General features: G+C 40.0%; 1 protein-coding gene across 6 annotated transcripts in view; it reads right to left on the bottom strand.

Annotated features, from left to right (window-relative positions):
• The window catches only part of birc6 (baculoviral IAP repeat containing 6), a 116,927-nt gene that overhangs the window by 12,638 nt on the left and 88,516 nt on the right, over positions 1–15,773 (bottom strand). For all 6 annotated transcript variants that reach the window (XM_065959846.1, XM_065959850.1, XM_065959848.1 and 3 more), the window contains 6 exons: positions 14,720–14,942; positions 13,490–13,635; positions 9,976–10,086; positions 7,695–7,912; positions 4,775–4,936; positions 1,039–1,116 (listed from right to left, as the gene is read on the bottom strand). In XM_065959846.1, the coding sequence (XP_065815918.1) occupies positions 1,039–1,116; positions 4,775–4,936; positions 7,695–7,912; positions 9,976–10,086; positions 13,490–13,635; positions 14,720–14,942 (938 nt within the window). The remainder of the gene's footprint in view (positions 1–1,038; positions 1,117–4,774; positions 4,937–7,694; positions 7,913–9,975; positions 10,087–13,489; positions 13,636–14,719; positions 14,943–15,773) is intronic.

The raw sequence follows: 15,773 nt of genomic DNA, 5'->3' as shown, positions 1-15,773 counted from the left end.
CCCCCCCCTGCCCGCTTGATTCCAGCCCCTCCCGTCTTGTACTCACCAACCCCCCTTATTTTCCATTATTGATCCGCAGCACACTAACTGGAATGATAATCAATGGAGACATCTCTATGCACTCTCTAATCCTGCAAATGAGGAAATTATGAGAAAAAAAAGGGAAAGAGAAATCCATTTCCAGGGGCTCTGGCTTGCTTATTGTTGGATCAATATGTATGGAAAATGAATGCTAGTGTGTATGGCAATGTGCTGTGTTCAAGATTTTGTTTTTCTATCCATAAGCCTTGGCACCAGTTTCAATGAAAAGCAGTCCCTCAATGCTATACACCACGTATTGAACACATTTTAAGCCTCAGGCCTCAGATGATAAAAACATAGGTAAAACACTGTGTTTTCAAAACACATCATGAGCAAAGAAATTCCCTAACCCCTTAATTCTTATTGAAAAACTGTAGCTACACTCAGCATATATAAAAGCAGGAATGCATGTAAAAATGTTGCCACCCCAGCTATGAAGTAACTATGAAGTAACAATGAGATAACTGTGAGTGTGAGGCTTTTCTTTGACATGCACAATTGAAAGAAAAGGACAAAAATGTAATAAAACAGAAATTGTGTTAACCTTATTAGGGACAGGACTACAAACTGAGATCTTTCAGCATAAAAAGTGATGTCAGTCTTCTGAATCGAGGCTACAAACAGATGGCGTCTGGTCTAAACAAACAATTGAAGCCAACTGATTCTGACTCCAGCGTGAGTGATGAGTGTAAGCAGGCATAACCTGGAGGTTCAAATGATACCAGTTTGTGTTTGCTTTGATTAACACCCACACACTGTCACCCAAGCAAAGTAATAACTTGACTTTAAAAAGGATCCTTCATGTCAGCTGTCAAAACACCAAGCCCATTAATACAGAGCCCCCGGGCGGGGTAATGACAGGGCAGTGATAAACTATAGCCTGTGACACAAAGACTCAGACGACAGCCCCGCTGATCCACGCAGACAGGTGACTGTCGTGATGGATCTTCACCTCACCTGTAAAAAGCTTGAGGTCTGTGGGTTCCATTTCTCCTCTGGTCTCCCGTGCCACGTGTTGAGGATACTTAAACATACCTGAACAACACACAAAAACAAACACATACACTCACACAGAGAATCAGTTTGTGGGTTATGGCACACACATATAAGCCTTACACAGGCGTTGAAGAGTTGCTGGGCCGTTTATGTCAAACACATTTATCTGAAGCTGTGTTCAATATAATCTGCTTTTCTAAATCCATAAAGCCCTCTGTGTTACCAAAGTGAAACATATAATATGTAGGTGCAACAGAGGTCACAGTTACCTTCAACGTATACGTTCAGTTTTGATTAAACAGTGAGGTGATTTGGGTTTTTTGTCCAGACAAGATAAAACTGTGTTGAATGCAGTTCAGTCCAAAAGCACCACATATATTTACGCACTACCTAATCTTATTTTTTAACCTGTTAATTTTTAACCTTTGGAAAATGTGACATTTTGTTGAAGGGTTCCATTAGTGCATGACTAGCCAAAGAGTCCAACAGCCCAAATTTCCCCCCACTGGATTGCTACAATTTGGATTTCTTTTATAATTTTTTTTAACTAAAACATCAAGGCCTGCTGATTGAGACATGAAAGCACTACAGATAAACAGCAGGTCCAGAATCTGTTTTCTTTACCATCATTGAGAGTGACGTTAAACAGTTTCCACTTGCTACCAAAAGCTAACGATAGTTTCTTTGTGACACACAGGGATGAGGAAGAAACTGCTAACATTTGTGGCAAGTCAATAACTTAGACTACTTAACTAGGCAGCACCCTATGAGCACCTTTATGAGACAGCCACTCAGAGTTAAGATTAGGGGTGTAAAGGTACACGTACTCGGACCGGACCATTTTGGTACGCACAGAACAGAAGTGCTTTAATCTGTGTTCCCACACGGACTGCAAAGCGGCAACACACCTCAGTGTGAAGGAAGGCTGCTGTTATTGTTAAAAAGTTCAAACATAAACTGTGCAGATTACTAGTTCCTCGAGCCCTGTCGGTTTGGACAGTTGCATATAACCAGGATGGAGTTCTTTTTTTACGGCCTGACTCTCAAGTTTTGTTTTCATTTTCAGCGATGGTCCCGCTCCAACAGCGCTGCTGCATGTAAGTGTGGAAGCATAACCTGCAGCATGATAGAATGAACACCCTCCCTCCGCAACAGACAGACTTTTGCTAGTAATTCTGAACGGGCCAAAGCCATAACAAATGCTGCTGAAGTTCTTATATCGACAGAGGGAAATATGAATAGTTCTGCAATGAAACTATACTGTCCCAAATGTGATTAGGTTTATTTTATTTATTTATGTGCTCAAAGGGCATTCAAAAAAGTAACCTGAGCAGGTGTACAAGTGTGAACAGTCAATGCTGCACTTAGCCCAATGTGTAAATGGTAAATTCTAAATATTCCTAATAAAGAAAAAAAAGTGTTGCATCAGGTCCCTTTACTGTACCGAAAAGAAGCTTCAAAACTTGGAACCGCACCGAACCTAAATTTTTGTGTACCGTTACACCCCTAGTTAAGATTGTTGAATAAATAACAGTAATCTATGAATGGCTTCTTTTTATCAGAGAAACAAAACAAGGCCCCTCCTTTATGTTGAATGTCATTCTGTCACCTGTCCCATTACATTTTGTATCTTGCTAACTATTAAGCATTAAATCCTTGTTCATCCACCTGGCCTGCACCTCTTTGTCGAGCGGTTATTTGCAAAGAACGTTTTTCTATTATTGGTTTGAGTACAAGTTAAATAAATACCATAGAGCTACTTCATATAGTGAGCTTTAGTAGCTAAGCTAAGCTAATGGTATAACAAGCTTTTGAATTCAACGATTTATTCTTGTTGCTATTTACCTCCAACAAATACCCCTCTGCGTGCCAATTAAGGCTGATCGCAGCATTTATTTGCTTATTTACAACTTCGCAGCTGCTTCAGAGCACTTAACCAAAACCTGTTGCATGGCACTGCGCTGGTAAAGACAAGAAGACCTACACCTGAGATCAACAGTCCTCTGCCACAAGCTTGCTGTGGTGCATCTGCTGCTGTCTTTGTCATTGATGTGGGAGCCCCAGATATTCCTTATAGCAGCTGTGTAGATCTTTTATGGTAATAGATGTGGACTGTCAGTAGCTGCTTAATGAGGTGCAGCAGATGGGTGAGCTTCAGCACCTTGAACCCATAGTGGGGGGAGCAGTATATCTCCTAACATGTCACACCTGGAGAAATATTTGAGTCCACTTCCAAATGTTGCATTTTAAATGATATCAACCATTTGACAGACTTTATAGATACTCTGGGTTCATTTGAAAGCTGAGAGGGTCTGTGTTAAATTAATTTAATTAATTTCAACATACTGTTTGCTATTTTATGCTTAGTAGATTGTTTTAAATATCATAACAAAATATCCACTTCCAACTAACTTATATATAATTTATATGCACTCAAATGAAATAGAAATCAACCGTCAGTGTCTGAATGCTACCTTTTGCTTACTGTGTCATTTCCATTAAATCACAATTTAATTAAACCTTTCTGAATCTTTCGATAAATCAAATCACAACCTAAATCTGTGTCTACGTTGTGTAGATCATGGCAGCTTTAAAGGGCCCATATTATGCTTTTTCTGGTTTTATATGCTCTTTAGTGTGTTTTCCATGTGTCCTGTGCATGTTTAGGCACATCTATGTGCAAAAATTCAAAGTCCGCAGAAAAGCGTCTTCTCCTACATCCTCCTGTTAGCTGCAGCATTAGCTGCATGTAACGCTCGGTTCTAGCCCCCCTCGAAAAAAAAAATTGCCAGTGTGACCTCTTGTCTGTGTGATATCACTGATCTATGTTCATGTTAACTTCTGTAGCACGCCCATGATATGCCGTAGCCTGCGATAGCACAGTAGTGCTAATGTTTTTGCTCGGCCCTCGGAGCCGAAGTGGCTGCATTCCCAATATGGTAAAAGGGGAGTGACATTTTCGAGAACCGTGCTGAGCGACTGACCAATTCCGGCAGAGCCAACAGGCCGACCAATCAGATCAGACTTGGCACACGTGGGGACTCTGAACGTGGGCACTTCAGAGCCTTAGAGAGAGTCAGAAGCGAGCCGGTGCATGGAGCGGCAGTACATGAAAACAGACACTTTTTTAGAACTTTAGCTATTGTGAACATACTTTAGTAGGTACATAGATTAATTATATGAACCCCAAAAAGGGCATAATATGGGCTCTTTAAAAACTGTTCAACCGAATTATGCAAATAATTGTAAACTGATTTGTCACCAACACATTTTCACCATTTTTTTTTTTACCCCAAATAACACAACAAAGACATCGATAACGTACAATATGCTGACAATTATGACCCAGCAATAACAGTTTCTATTTAAGATCTATCTAACAACACTATGCAAACATAAATCAGTGTGAATATAAACTGAAAACAACAATGCTGCCCACATACATGTATATCCAACTAGTTGTAAAAATACAGAGAAACTGCATTTGCACATAAAGTATGCATGCTGCTGTCGATTACTAAATGGACAAAAATGGCCTCCCATTATTCATAGATTGATTACCATACACAGAGTGACATGGGGGACTTCTGATTGCAGTTACATCGATCAGGTCAAAATCAATCAAGTCCAAAAACTTAGACTGTTGATGTTTAATCAAGGACATGTGAATGTTATCTAAGGTTCCTTTTGAACTTACTTTGCCATCATTGTAGAGGTTAGGGTTAAAGCGCACACTGTGTCCACCGGTTGTCTCCAGGTTGACCAGTGGAGGCGAGTTGGGATAGTCTTGAGGAAAGTACACATCGAACTCGAAGCAGCCGTTGGCGTAAGGTGTGTCGGCCGGGCCTGTGATTAGAACCTTAAAACACAGAGAGGAGGAGGGAGGCTTTAATACACACAGCCTGAGGAAGGGTAGTTGTTAATCACTCACTGAACAAGGGTTAATTAAAGAAAGGTGTGCGCACTGATAACAGTAAATGTGGATTAAACAAAGGCCAAAAGGCAAAATATTAATGAAGAAATGGTGCCGAGTCTATTTCAGTATTTTCCACTGCAACAACAATGTAATTAACAACAAGGCTTAAGGGTGAAATTTGCTGAGAGAAAAAGACCAGTTCTATCTGCAGTGCTCATGGCATTTGTAGAATAAACTATTTATTATCTCACTAAATGAAATTAGCTAATTCATCAAATACACACAAGCACTTAGAACTATAATAAGGATCGGGATTTCAATGTGAATAAATCTTAAAAGTTAAATACTACAAAGAAAAATATATATTTCATTAAAAAAAACACTGAGAACCTTATTAGCAGGAAGGTTTTAAGTGTTTTGTATTTAAGAATGAGCTGCTGAAAAGCCATTTTTTCTCATGCTGTGTAGTTGGGGAAAAACCATGAAGAACAGTAAGCAGCAATGTGCACTGGTGTTGTCAAGATACTCAAATTTCTAAACTTCAAGATGAAAGCAGTTTAAAAACAAATAATATCTAACCCCGTTTCAATACCAGGGGAACAAAAATGGGGGTCCTAAGCACACAACATTGAGTATTTACTTGTTTTTAAATTCACAAAAATTGCAAGAACTCCTGAACACGATTCAGCAATGCTGTTATGCAATTTAGACAGCGTCACATCCTTGTCTGTTCCTAAGAGACATAAAAGTCACTTATGCATCTTTATGAGACGGCAAAGGGACCTGAGAAACATCTGTCTCCCTCTTTAACTTGCAGCAGCATTTGAAGAACAATATGAAGATCTGAACCCTTTTAATTTTTTGTTTTGTTTTTTAATTTTAACGTTTAAAAACACGCTGTATCAAAAATAATTCAAGTATCGACATCTTTGACAACCTCAATGTGCACTGAAGACTCTCACTGTGGGAACAACCCCACATGGTTTAAACATCTTGGACCCCTTATTATTCAGTCACAACTGATGAGTCTTTTAGGACAATGGTTGAAGCTGACTGCTACACAGCTCCTCAGCTCTCTTAGGTTCCTCAGGATCGTTGTCCCGATCTTGTCCCTTCTCCCCCTTTACCATTTTCAAGCCTGGCGCAGTTTCGATAGATGGCTGTTCATCATGAGCCTGGATTTGCCCAAGATTTCTGCCTCTTAAAAGGGCGTTTTTTCTTGTCACTGTTACTTTTGCTAAATTGTTGCTAAAGTGCTCATGATGGATTAACGCTGGGTCTTTGTAATATAGCAATGAGTAAAGTCTTTTTACCTGCTCTTTTGTAATATTAAATAACAAAGAGGAAGATAAAGATTGATTGATTGATTGATTGATACACAGCTGACAGCTTGCAAGGCCTGCCGGCGCGCTATAGGACACTATGTGGTGATGCAGTATGGATGTGTTGTTCATTCAGGGGGATGCAAACATCCTGACACTTGTCTAAACCACTACATTGGTCTTGAGTGGTGCTGTCAGGGTTTGTAACACTGAGATGACTTGGCAACAACACTTGCAATATTTCTTAAGGGCGCTGAGCACCATTCATGCATTAAGTTTATTTTGACATGAACAGTCAGGCCCGACACTTTTATCGCACTTCCAACCAAAATTGGTCAAATCTGGTGGGGAAGCATTTCACGTCTGTAACCAACGTGCCGCAGTCACAGGGTGGAGTATATGCACGAGGCTCATTTGGTGCTAATGGAAGGATGCAGGGGCGAGGCACAAGGAAGTACTGACCCCTCACAGATCATGAAATTTCCACCTCAGCAACCACTGTCCCTTTCTGCTGATGCTGCCCCTGAGGCGATGCTTTTCTTGGTAAAGTTAATTTTGGTAGGTTTGTATGAACATGTTCACATAACAAAACGGTGCATTGCTGTGACAGGACTGCTGGCTGAGGGCAAAGATCTTTTCTTTTTAACCTGACTTTGGTACCACGTCCTAAAAAACTATTACGTGTACTTTATAAAAAACAAAATTACTTCTGCTTCAAGGTCTCTGCTCAAACGTTAAAATGCAGTATTTGGCATCCTGCTTTTAAAACTTGTTCAAGGATGTGTACAGTTTATGACCACCTCATTATTTACTTTGCTAGGTTGTAGTAATTTCTCACTTAGAGACTTTAAGAGCGTATACTGACCTGACCCCAGTAAAGATGTTCTTAATTTGATGGTTGTAAAGGGTGATTCTTATATTAGTTTGTTTCTGACTTCACTTTAGTTACTGATTTGCTTTAAAGAGTTCTTCTGAACCCCAAAAAACGGAGGTAAAGAGTATGGATTTTGACATTTAGCGAAGGAGACGTCGCCTTTAATTAACTTGTGGGGTGAGAGCAATTTATGAAATGTCACTAGGGGAATGAGTAAGAGCCGTCGATGACAGGTCCCTACGATAGAAACTCCAGATGCTGTCATCCTATACACAACATCCTTATAGAAGACACACATGTTCCAGCAGTCTGACTCACTTCTGAAAAATAGTGGTTTATATTTATACCAGAGTACAGCACCTTACAAATCAACATGAATGATGTCACAACACCGACACCTTACATGTTGATTTGTACAATGGTCATTCAACAGTAAGTTTAACTCCATGTCACATCAGCATGTTGGGCCTAACACAGCTGAAGAAAAGTTGAAGTAGAACTCTACCTTCATGATGTCAAGTCTCTCCTCATCGCAGCGGACAAAGACACTGGAAAAGGATGACAGGGGCAAAGAGGTGGACAGGGTGACGGCTTCCTGGGCCAGGCGACGGGATCGGGCTGCACTGTTTGTATCGCTGGCGTTCTTCACCTGAGACATGTAGTGGTAGTTGACCTTGAACATCACTTTCCCGTCCTCGTCCTCTGAGACCATTTCAAAGGTGTCTGGAAAGACAACAAGATCAGATTGAGTAAACTGTTAAGATTGTGGTGCTAGGTGCCGGTGCAGAGCTGGTTAAACTGGTGAACTGTCTAAACGCAAAAGAGCCTCGTCATTACGTCACCAAAAAATAAATGTTAACAGGTCTATCCCCCAGGTGGTGACAACAAAGTTTTGCATGCTTCTTTATTGATCAAGAAAACCCCACCCCCAGCCCCCGACATAAGCGGTGCTTTCTTGTAGACCAGCAGGTAGTTGGACTTGAACCGTTTTTTTTTTTTTGGCCCAGAGCCAGTTCTTTTGCTGTCAAAACACAGAACTAGTGCAAGCTTAGTGGATAAAGGGCCAGAATGAGTTTAACATTAACCACTGCCTGACAGCCTGTGGGTAAAAGAAGCTCTTCTAGGGCCACCAAATATTACGTCACCATCAAGCTTTATTCATGCAATGACAGCCTTCTCCAATGCACTATTACGATTACAGTTCTCAATTTAAAAAAATAGGCTAATAATGAAAAGTGTCATATTTAACGCTGTGTGTGCTTTGCTCTTCTGATGTAGTTTTACATCAGGCTCACCAGACTGTATTTTAGATTTACCATTAATAAAACTACACAGGTCCACTTACACTTTTTAATCACTCTTACAGCAAACAGACATTTTGCCCTGCGATATAATAGAGATGAAACACTAGAGCAGATAAAGTAGGTTAAAGTGGAGCCCATAATGTCTCCTGACTTTTCTGTCCACACTGAAACAATACGGTTGACAGTCGAGTCACTTGCGATGACTTCAAACATCAAGCTGCATACAAAATCAATTACAAGACAGCAAAAGTGGTGTAATTAATCATGACATGGTCTAATGGAGAGTGATGGACAAGACTAAAGGGATAGGCAGGATAAGACTGTAGCCTGAGTCTGCTCCTCTTTCAGAGCTCTGGCAGTGAAGGCATTATGGATCATATCAGACAGGAGATGGAGACAGAGGATTGTGTGTACTTAGGAAGTGGGGGATTTTGTCAAGGTTCCTGCTTTGCTTTACGTGTGTACAAAGTTAAACAAATAGGCCATTAAAGATATTATATCTAACGATAGCAATTGCACTTTGCTCATGCAAAAACGATTAATGTTTATGTGTAGAAAAGTGTCGCTCCACCAGTTCTCTCTCCACATGTTGTCTCTGTATAACTCCACTCCACTGTGTGTCAGAGGGCTGAACCAAGTGTTGTAAAATTAGGAGAGGGTTGTGATTCCAAAGAAGAAACTAGTCACAGAGACTCAAATAACATATTTTGGGATTGCATGATTGAAATTGGAATTGTATGTGCATAAAAAACGCACTGCATTTGTCTGGTATATATTACGGCATTATCTTAAAGTCACATATTGTGCAAAATAAACTTCACTGTGTTTTTCAAACACTAATATGTGTATCGAGTCTGTCTACAAACCCCCCACTGATGAGAAAAGTCCATCCCCTCTTTTCTTTACCCTGCTCCATTCTTTAGAAAACGTGTGCTCAAACAGGCCGTTTGGAGATTTTCCCTTAATGACATCACAAAGGGCAGTAACCCCTCCCCCAGGTGGGCGACACTCCCACAGCTAGGTGTTTGTTCTGCCCTCTGAGTGCATCTTTTCACCGTTAACTATTGGACAAAGTGCAAGAAAGCACAAGCCACCCAAAGCCCTTCTAGAGGGGCGTGGTCGAACACAGCTCAATTGCATTTAAAGGTACAGACACAGAAACAGCCTGTTCTGATCAGGGATGACATAGAGGGGTTTAAAGTCATGCTAAAATACAAGATCAGAGTGGATTTATGACAAGAAACTTCAAAGACCTGTTTTGAGACTTATTTAAACGTGTTGAAAAGGAGTATACGTGACCTTTAATATCACAATATGTGTTGCAGAAAGAAAAAAATATTGCAATGTCAGTTTTTCCAATATGGTACAGCCCTAGCACAGATGCTCCAAAGCATGAGCACAAAGCACATGTTATGTCTGGGAAAAAACCTAATGTTTAATCATGAATGTTGGAAATATCCAAATAATATTACTCAAACTCACCAAACTGCAGCTTCTTCATGGCAGCAACGTATTTTTCCTCTAAAGAGCGTAGAATGGACAGCGGCTTGGGGCGACTTGACACCTTCTTTGAAGACTCCACCAGCCTCCTCTCTGGGATGGGAGACATAAATCGTGAAGATAAGAATGAACAAAGAGCAAAGTGGAAGGCATTCAGAGAGTAACCATTGCAGAGACGATGTAGAAAGTCGTCCCTTGTGAAAATCCTTTAAGGACAACCTGCCACAGGGATATTTATCTGACGAATCACATCAGCAGGAAACTGGCTGCAATCTTTGCACTAATCTTTGTCAAATACACACAATCTTTACAAGCAATGTAAGGGTGGCATAAAAAAGGCTTTCCCACACAGCATGTCTGTGTAAGGTTTGGTAAAATAATTTATAAATATCTAAAGCTGGGGGGAAAAAATTCCATCATCATTTATGTTTACATTAAAATGTAAAATATCAGGAGTTGGTGAAAGTCAGAAGGAGAAGTGAGCACAATAAGACAACCAGACAGGTTGCAAATGAAACAACTAGAAAAGGCAAACGTCTCTGAGAGAGAACACAAGCTGCAGATCCTTAGCCACACTTCTCTTGTACCCATCAATCAAAGATTAAAGATTGACACCATGGCTAACTTGACCTTCTGACTTACTGTAGTTTGCCATTTATCTTGTGCAATGAAAAGTTATAACTTCTAGATGTTCTTTCTAATACTTTTGACAAGTTTCATTGTGTGTTGCATTAAGTGTTGATTCATAAATCTAACTACTATGGTCAAATAATATCATAACCTTTGGACATTTCTGCAAGAGCCCAACAAATATAACTTTCTGGGGATGTTCTTGTCCCATGTTGGCCTACAATATATAACATTTGTATCAGCTATAATATGTTAGTATAGTATGTTTAACACTACCAGTAACTTAGTCTGAAGGGACTTGTATTGGGAACCGGAGGGTCGCCGGTTCAAGTTCTAGTGCAGAACAAAAATATGGATATTGGTCTGGTAGCTAGGAGAAGTGCCAGTTTACTTCGTGAGTACTGGCAAAGTGCCCTTGAGCAAGGCACCGAACCCCCAACACGCCTGGGCATGCTCTCTGCGTAGTAGTGAATTTCCCTCATGAAAAAAAAAAGGACTGATGGTAAATGTCATACTAATATTTTTCCAAGGTCAAGAATAAGGTGTGTGCAATCCAGAAATGGAAGAGGTGCATATAGGAGTGCACAAGAGTGTTTACATCCTCATTTATTTGGCCCGTCAGTAAGTGCAGGGACATCGATGCTCCAGATTAATACGTCCTCTCCTCACTCGATATCGTCTTGCTCTGCTCTGATCATGGCTTCTCTCAGAGATATATTTCTTAAAGTCCATGCACCAATTAAATGATTATGCATCGGTCATGGCCCTCACAGTTGTGCAGGGTGTGATTCCAGAAACCTTTTATCATATGGATTTGTTCATATGAAGTGAGATTGATCATTACCCATAACCCCCTACACTACGTGCACACTACCAGCAGATTTAACAGTTGTCCCTCTGTCTTAAGTGATCAGTTAGGCACTATTTATGGGGAGTGAGCGTAAAAAACTCTCTGGAGGGAGCTAGAAGAAATGGGCGGGTGGGAGATGATTAATAAAGTGTACTGTGTAGCAACAAGGTAATGGGGGAGGTGTAATGCTTCATCATGCAGCAGACATTTTATTGATGGCGCTGATTTCTTTAGGTGAATATTGGCAAGCTAGAAGAGTCTGCTTTCTGTCTTTGTTTCTCCATCTACAACACGAGTTATAATGCACACTGTACAGATTCAATCTTGGGTCACATCTGTCCATCAGGAATGATGGGAGTTAGAAAATACATTAAATTGGTGAAACAATTTTAAAGACAGGACATTAGGAGTGCACGGTCTAAACCTCTCCCTAAACAGTTATAGGGACATATCTGGACTTTTGTTTTTAGTTGGGACGCTGTGTAATATGCAAAAAAATTGAAACAAAAAAATTAGATGATTAGCAAAACCTTGAAACCACATATTTAATTTAAATTTGAAATACACAACCTATCAAATGTTGAAATTGAGAAATATCATTGTCTTGGAAAATGTATGCCTGTTCTGAATTTGATGCCAGCAACATGTTTCAAAAAAAGTTGGGACAGGGTCGTCATGTTTACCACTCTGTTACATCACTTTTTCTTTTAACAACGCTTTTTAAAAAAAAAAATTTTTTAAGCGTTTTAGAACAAACACTTATTTTGAAAGTGGAATGTTTTACCATTCTTGCTTTAGGTTTTAAGCTGTTCAACAGCTCAGGTTCTCCTTTGTCTTAATGTATGCCTCATAATGCTCCAAAATTTGTAATGGGTGACAAGAAGGGACTGCTGGGAGTCCAGTTCATCACCTGGACTCTTTACTCCAGAGCCATGCTGGTGTCATACGTTCAGAAGGCTGATCAAAAGATTTGATCTAAATCCACAACCTGTATATATGGTTTATCATTAAATGATGAGTTCAAAAATGTGCAGGTTACACATGCTGTATGTACACATGAACATAGCATGAGAGATGCTTTCTTTTGCCTGTTGCTAGTCAACCTCATTAACTGAGTTGTTCATTGGACCAGGCGGCGAGATCATGCTGCACTGTTTGTATCGCTGGCGTTTTTCTCAACTTTTCCAGTCATTCATTTGTAGCCACTTGAATAGCTTTTTTAAAACATGTTGTCAGCATCAAATTAAAATTGGGAAATAACTTTCCAAAAGCAATGAAGTTCTCAGAATAAACAATTGATATGCTGTTTTTAAGCCATTTTTGGGGGAAAACAAATGGAGTTTCAATGTTTGAGTCATCCACCTGACAGCCAGCATACCTCTTACAGGCTAAACATGTTGTTCTATAGGCTGATATGAGAGTTGTGTATAGCACTGATCTGAAATAAAGGAGTAAAAAACTGCTGGCACAGTCCATTACAGAGTCCAAGAGTAAGTTACATATGTTACATCAGAAGGACTTTCAGACATTGCCTAGTTCTAATCTTGAGACAGTTAAATCAAGTTATACTTTCAAAAAATGGGCCGATAGCATCCTAAGATTACATTTCAGGGCAGAACCAATCACAGTTGAGGGAATTCAGACTTTTTGTTCAGCTTAGAGAACCTATTTTCTTGTCCTTGCTCCATGAGGGCAGGACAAAGACAACAGATGAGGGCATGAGGATGAATTGATTGAGAATTATGAAGCGCTGGAATTATTCAGATCAAGTTGAGAGAAGGGAAATAAAAAACCACTGGATGCCAGCCAAGGTTTTTTAAGTCAGGGGGGAAGCAAGGACACAAAATGATGTCAGCACTTTCTTAAATGTAAAAGCTTAAAAGTCTGACTAAGAACACATTTGATATGAAACTGGGTTTGTATTTGAGTTCAAATGTACTGATGTTAGTCTGTATAGCTACTGTAACCCAAGAGGCTATGATATGAGAAAGATTCCACAGTGTGTTGTAAACGTACCCTGGTTGGCCTGCCGCAGGCTGGTGGTTGCAGCGTAGACTATCTCAGCTGTCCTCTGGATGTCAGGAACGAGCAAAGTCAAACCCTCAGGCTCTGGATCGGAGCTGTCTGACTTCACCACACCTTTACTCTTATCTTTCTTTGACCTGGAACACACAAATATACATTAAGTCAGTTCGCAATACTGGGTTATAGTTTGCAAGGATATATTTCTTTGCCGGAAGTCATTTCAAATAGGTTTAGCCACCTCCTTTTCCTAGTCATTTCAAAATGCAGAGGTCAGCGTGTGGCCCAGATCACGCTGTGGTTTGCATAATCCTTTAAACTGATAGAATTCAGAATAGCATGGGATCCATTATTTAAGCAAAAATGCCACAGTACGCACCTGGACTTAGATAATATTACTTACAATATTTGTAAGTGTGCATTATATCAAAGAAACTTGCTCGTTTTGCAAATACAGCAGCTAATCATTTAGTATGAAAGCCTAAGTCTCAAAGACATTTGAGCAAAGTTAAGGTTTTTTGCATGTAATACCTTAAATGAACCATGCTGCCATGGGATGGCTGCTGCAACATTTATAACATGCATTTTCTAAAAATACCATCAGGAAGATCATACATTATCAGGCACTTTGCCATGTATGTATGCAGTGTGCATGTACAGTATGTCAACCTGAGTAAAACATGTTGTCAGGAAGTTTACCAGAGCTGTAAGGAAGTAAGCTCACATGGGAAAATGTGTGTGTGTGTGTGTGTGTATAATGCAAAGTAAAAGTATTGTTTATTTTCTGCTGAGGCTAAAGCCTTTTCCAGCAACAATAAAACACGTCATATATTTCTTGACATGTGTCCCTGACCACCTCCAAAAGCAGCTTAGAGACTGAATCTAAATGTATCTCGATGCCTCTTGGGGTACATTCAGGTCACCCTGGATACATTTTAATGCCACGTTTACACCTGGCTATACATGTTGAGACTCCCAGTTCAGCCGTTTTGCAGGGAGAGGGAGAATGAACGATATTAGAGTGACGAGTTCTTGATTTGATCAAAGTGTTAAATGACACATTAGTCCTTAAATGTGATATGTTGGGGTTATCCGAAAAGACACAATAATCTTGTATAATTGTATTCAATTGCTCAACATTCAGATTTTAATTTTACAATCTATCCCCATGAATCTAAATTATCCTGTTAATCACTAAGGGCTTAAGTGTTTTTTCCATCTCACCTGAGGCGATTGGTGTATGTGTCCACACATGTCTTCATCTTGGCCAGCAGCATCCCAACAGAGGTCTGTCCCTCTGAGCTTTCTTCATCCTCTTCCTCCTCATCCTCCCCAGGGTCTCCAGAGAGAGGCAGCAGCAGAGGAACCAGCGCTGTGCAGGTAGAAATGGCCCTCAGTAGCTCCAGTAGTGCCCGATATAGAGGCACATGTCGTGCCATATCTAGAACTGCAGAAGGAAGAGAGGAGATGAAGTGTGAGATGATTCACAAAAAGAGGAACAAAATGAAGAAGGGCTTGTTTTTTTTCTACAGGACATCTCTATGGCACTTCTCTGTTAATATTAATAGCATACATTTATTCATACATGATCCAGTCATTGAAGTGACAGCATGAATAAGAATATGATAAAAAAAAAATATTTGAAACACAAACTGTCTGACAGTGTAAGCAACATCCTTTGTGACCTACACATTGTGTAGTCCACACAAAATAACAAAAAACTGATTTTTGAAAGAAAAGTCTTTTAGTGTGTTCGATGCCTTCCCAAAGGAGACAGCTACTCCATTGCTTCACCGCAAAAATCAAGCAGGATTTTAAGTGATAATAAAGTTAGCTAGCTTTGAGTAGGATACTGTGAACGGTCTAACTAAAGTATTGACGATTTTTGGAAAGATATTTTGCTTCAAATAGTGAGAGTAGAGACTTAGACAGAAAGTTAGGGAGACATATCCAACAAGGTTTGGGAGCAGGAATCAAACCAGGGATGGTGAAATTGCAGTATTAGAAACAGTGACACTAAACCTTGTATTCAACAAACTAACTTGTAAAATTATTTTTATTGGTGGGGGACTAAAATGTCTCTGTCCTTCTCGGCCGTGACCAGTGTCCACACAACTATACCCCATATATAATATGGAGTCCCACACACAAGCAGTTTCATGTCGTGCGCACAGCGACACAAACGTGAAGGAATGGCCACACACACAAGTGAACAGTTTGGTGCCCATCAGCAGAGGAGAAAAACTTTGAACATACAGGAGGATAAACAGAGATAGTG

The sequence above is a fragment of the Labrus bergylta genome, chromosome 10 (genome assembly GCF_963930695.1).
Source record: "Labrus bergylta chromosome 10, fLabBer1.1, whole genome shotgun sequence".
Lineage (NCBI taxonomy): Eukaryota > Metazoa > Chordata > Actinopteri > Labriformes > Labridae > Labrus > Labrus bergylta.
This window is presented reverse-complemented; position numbering and strand designations above follow the sequence as displayed.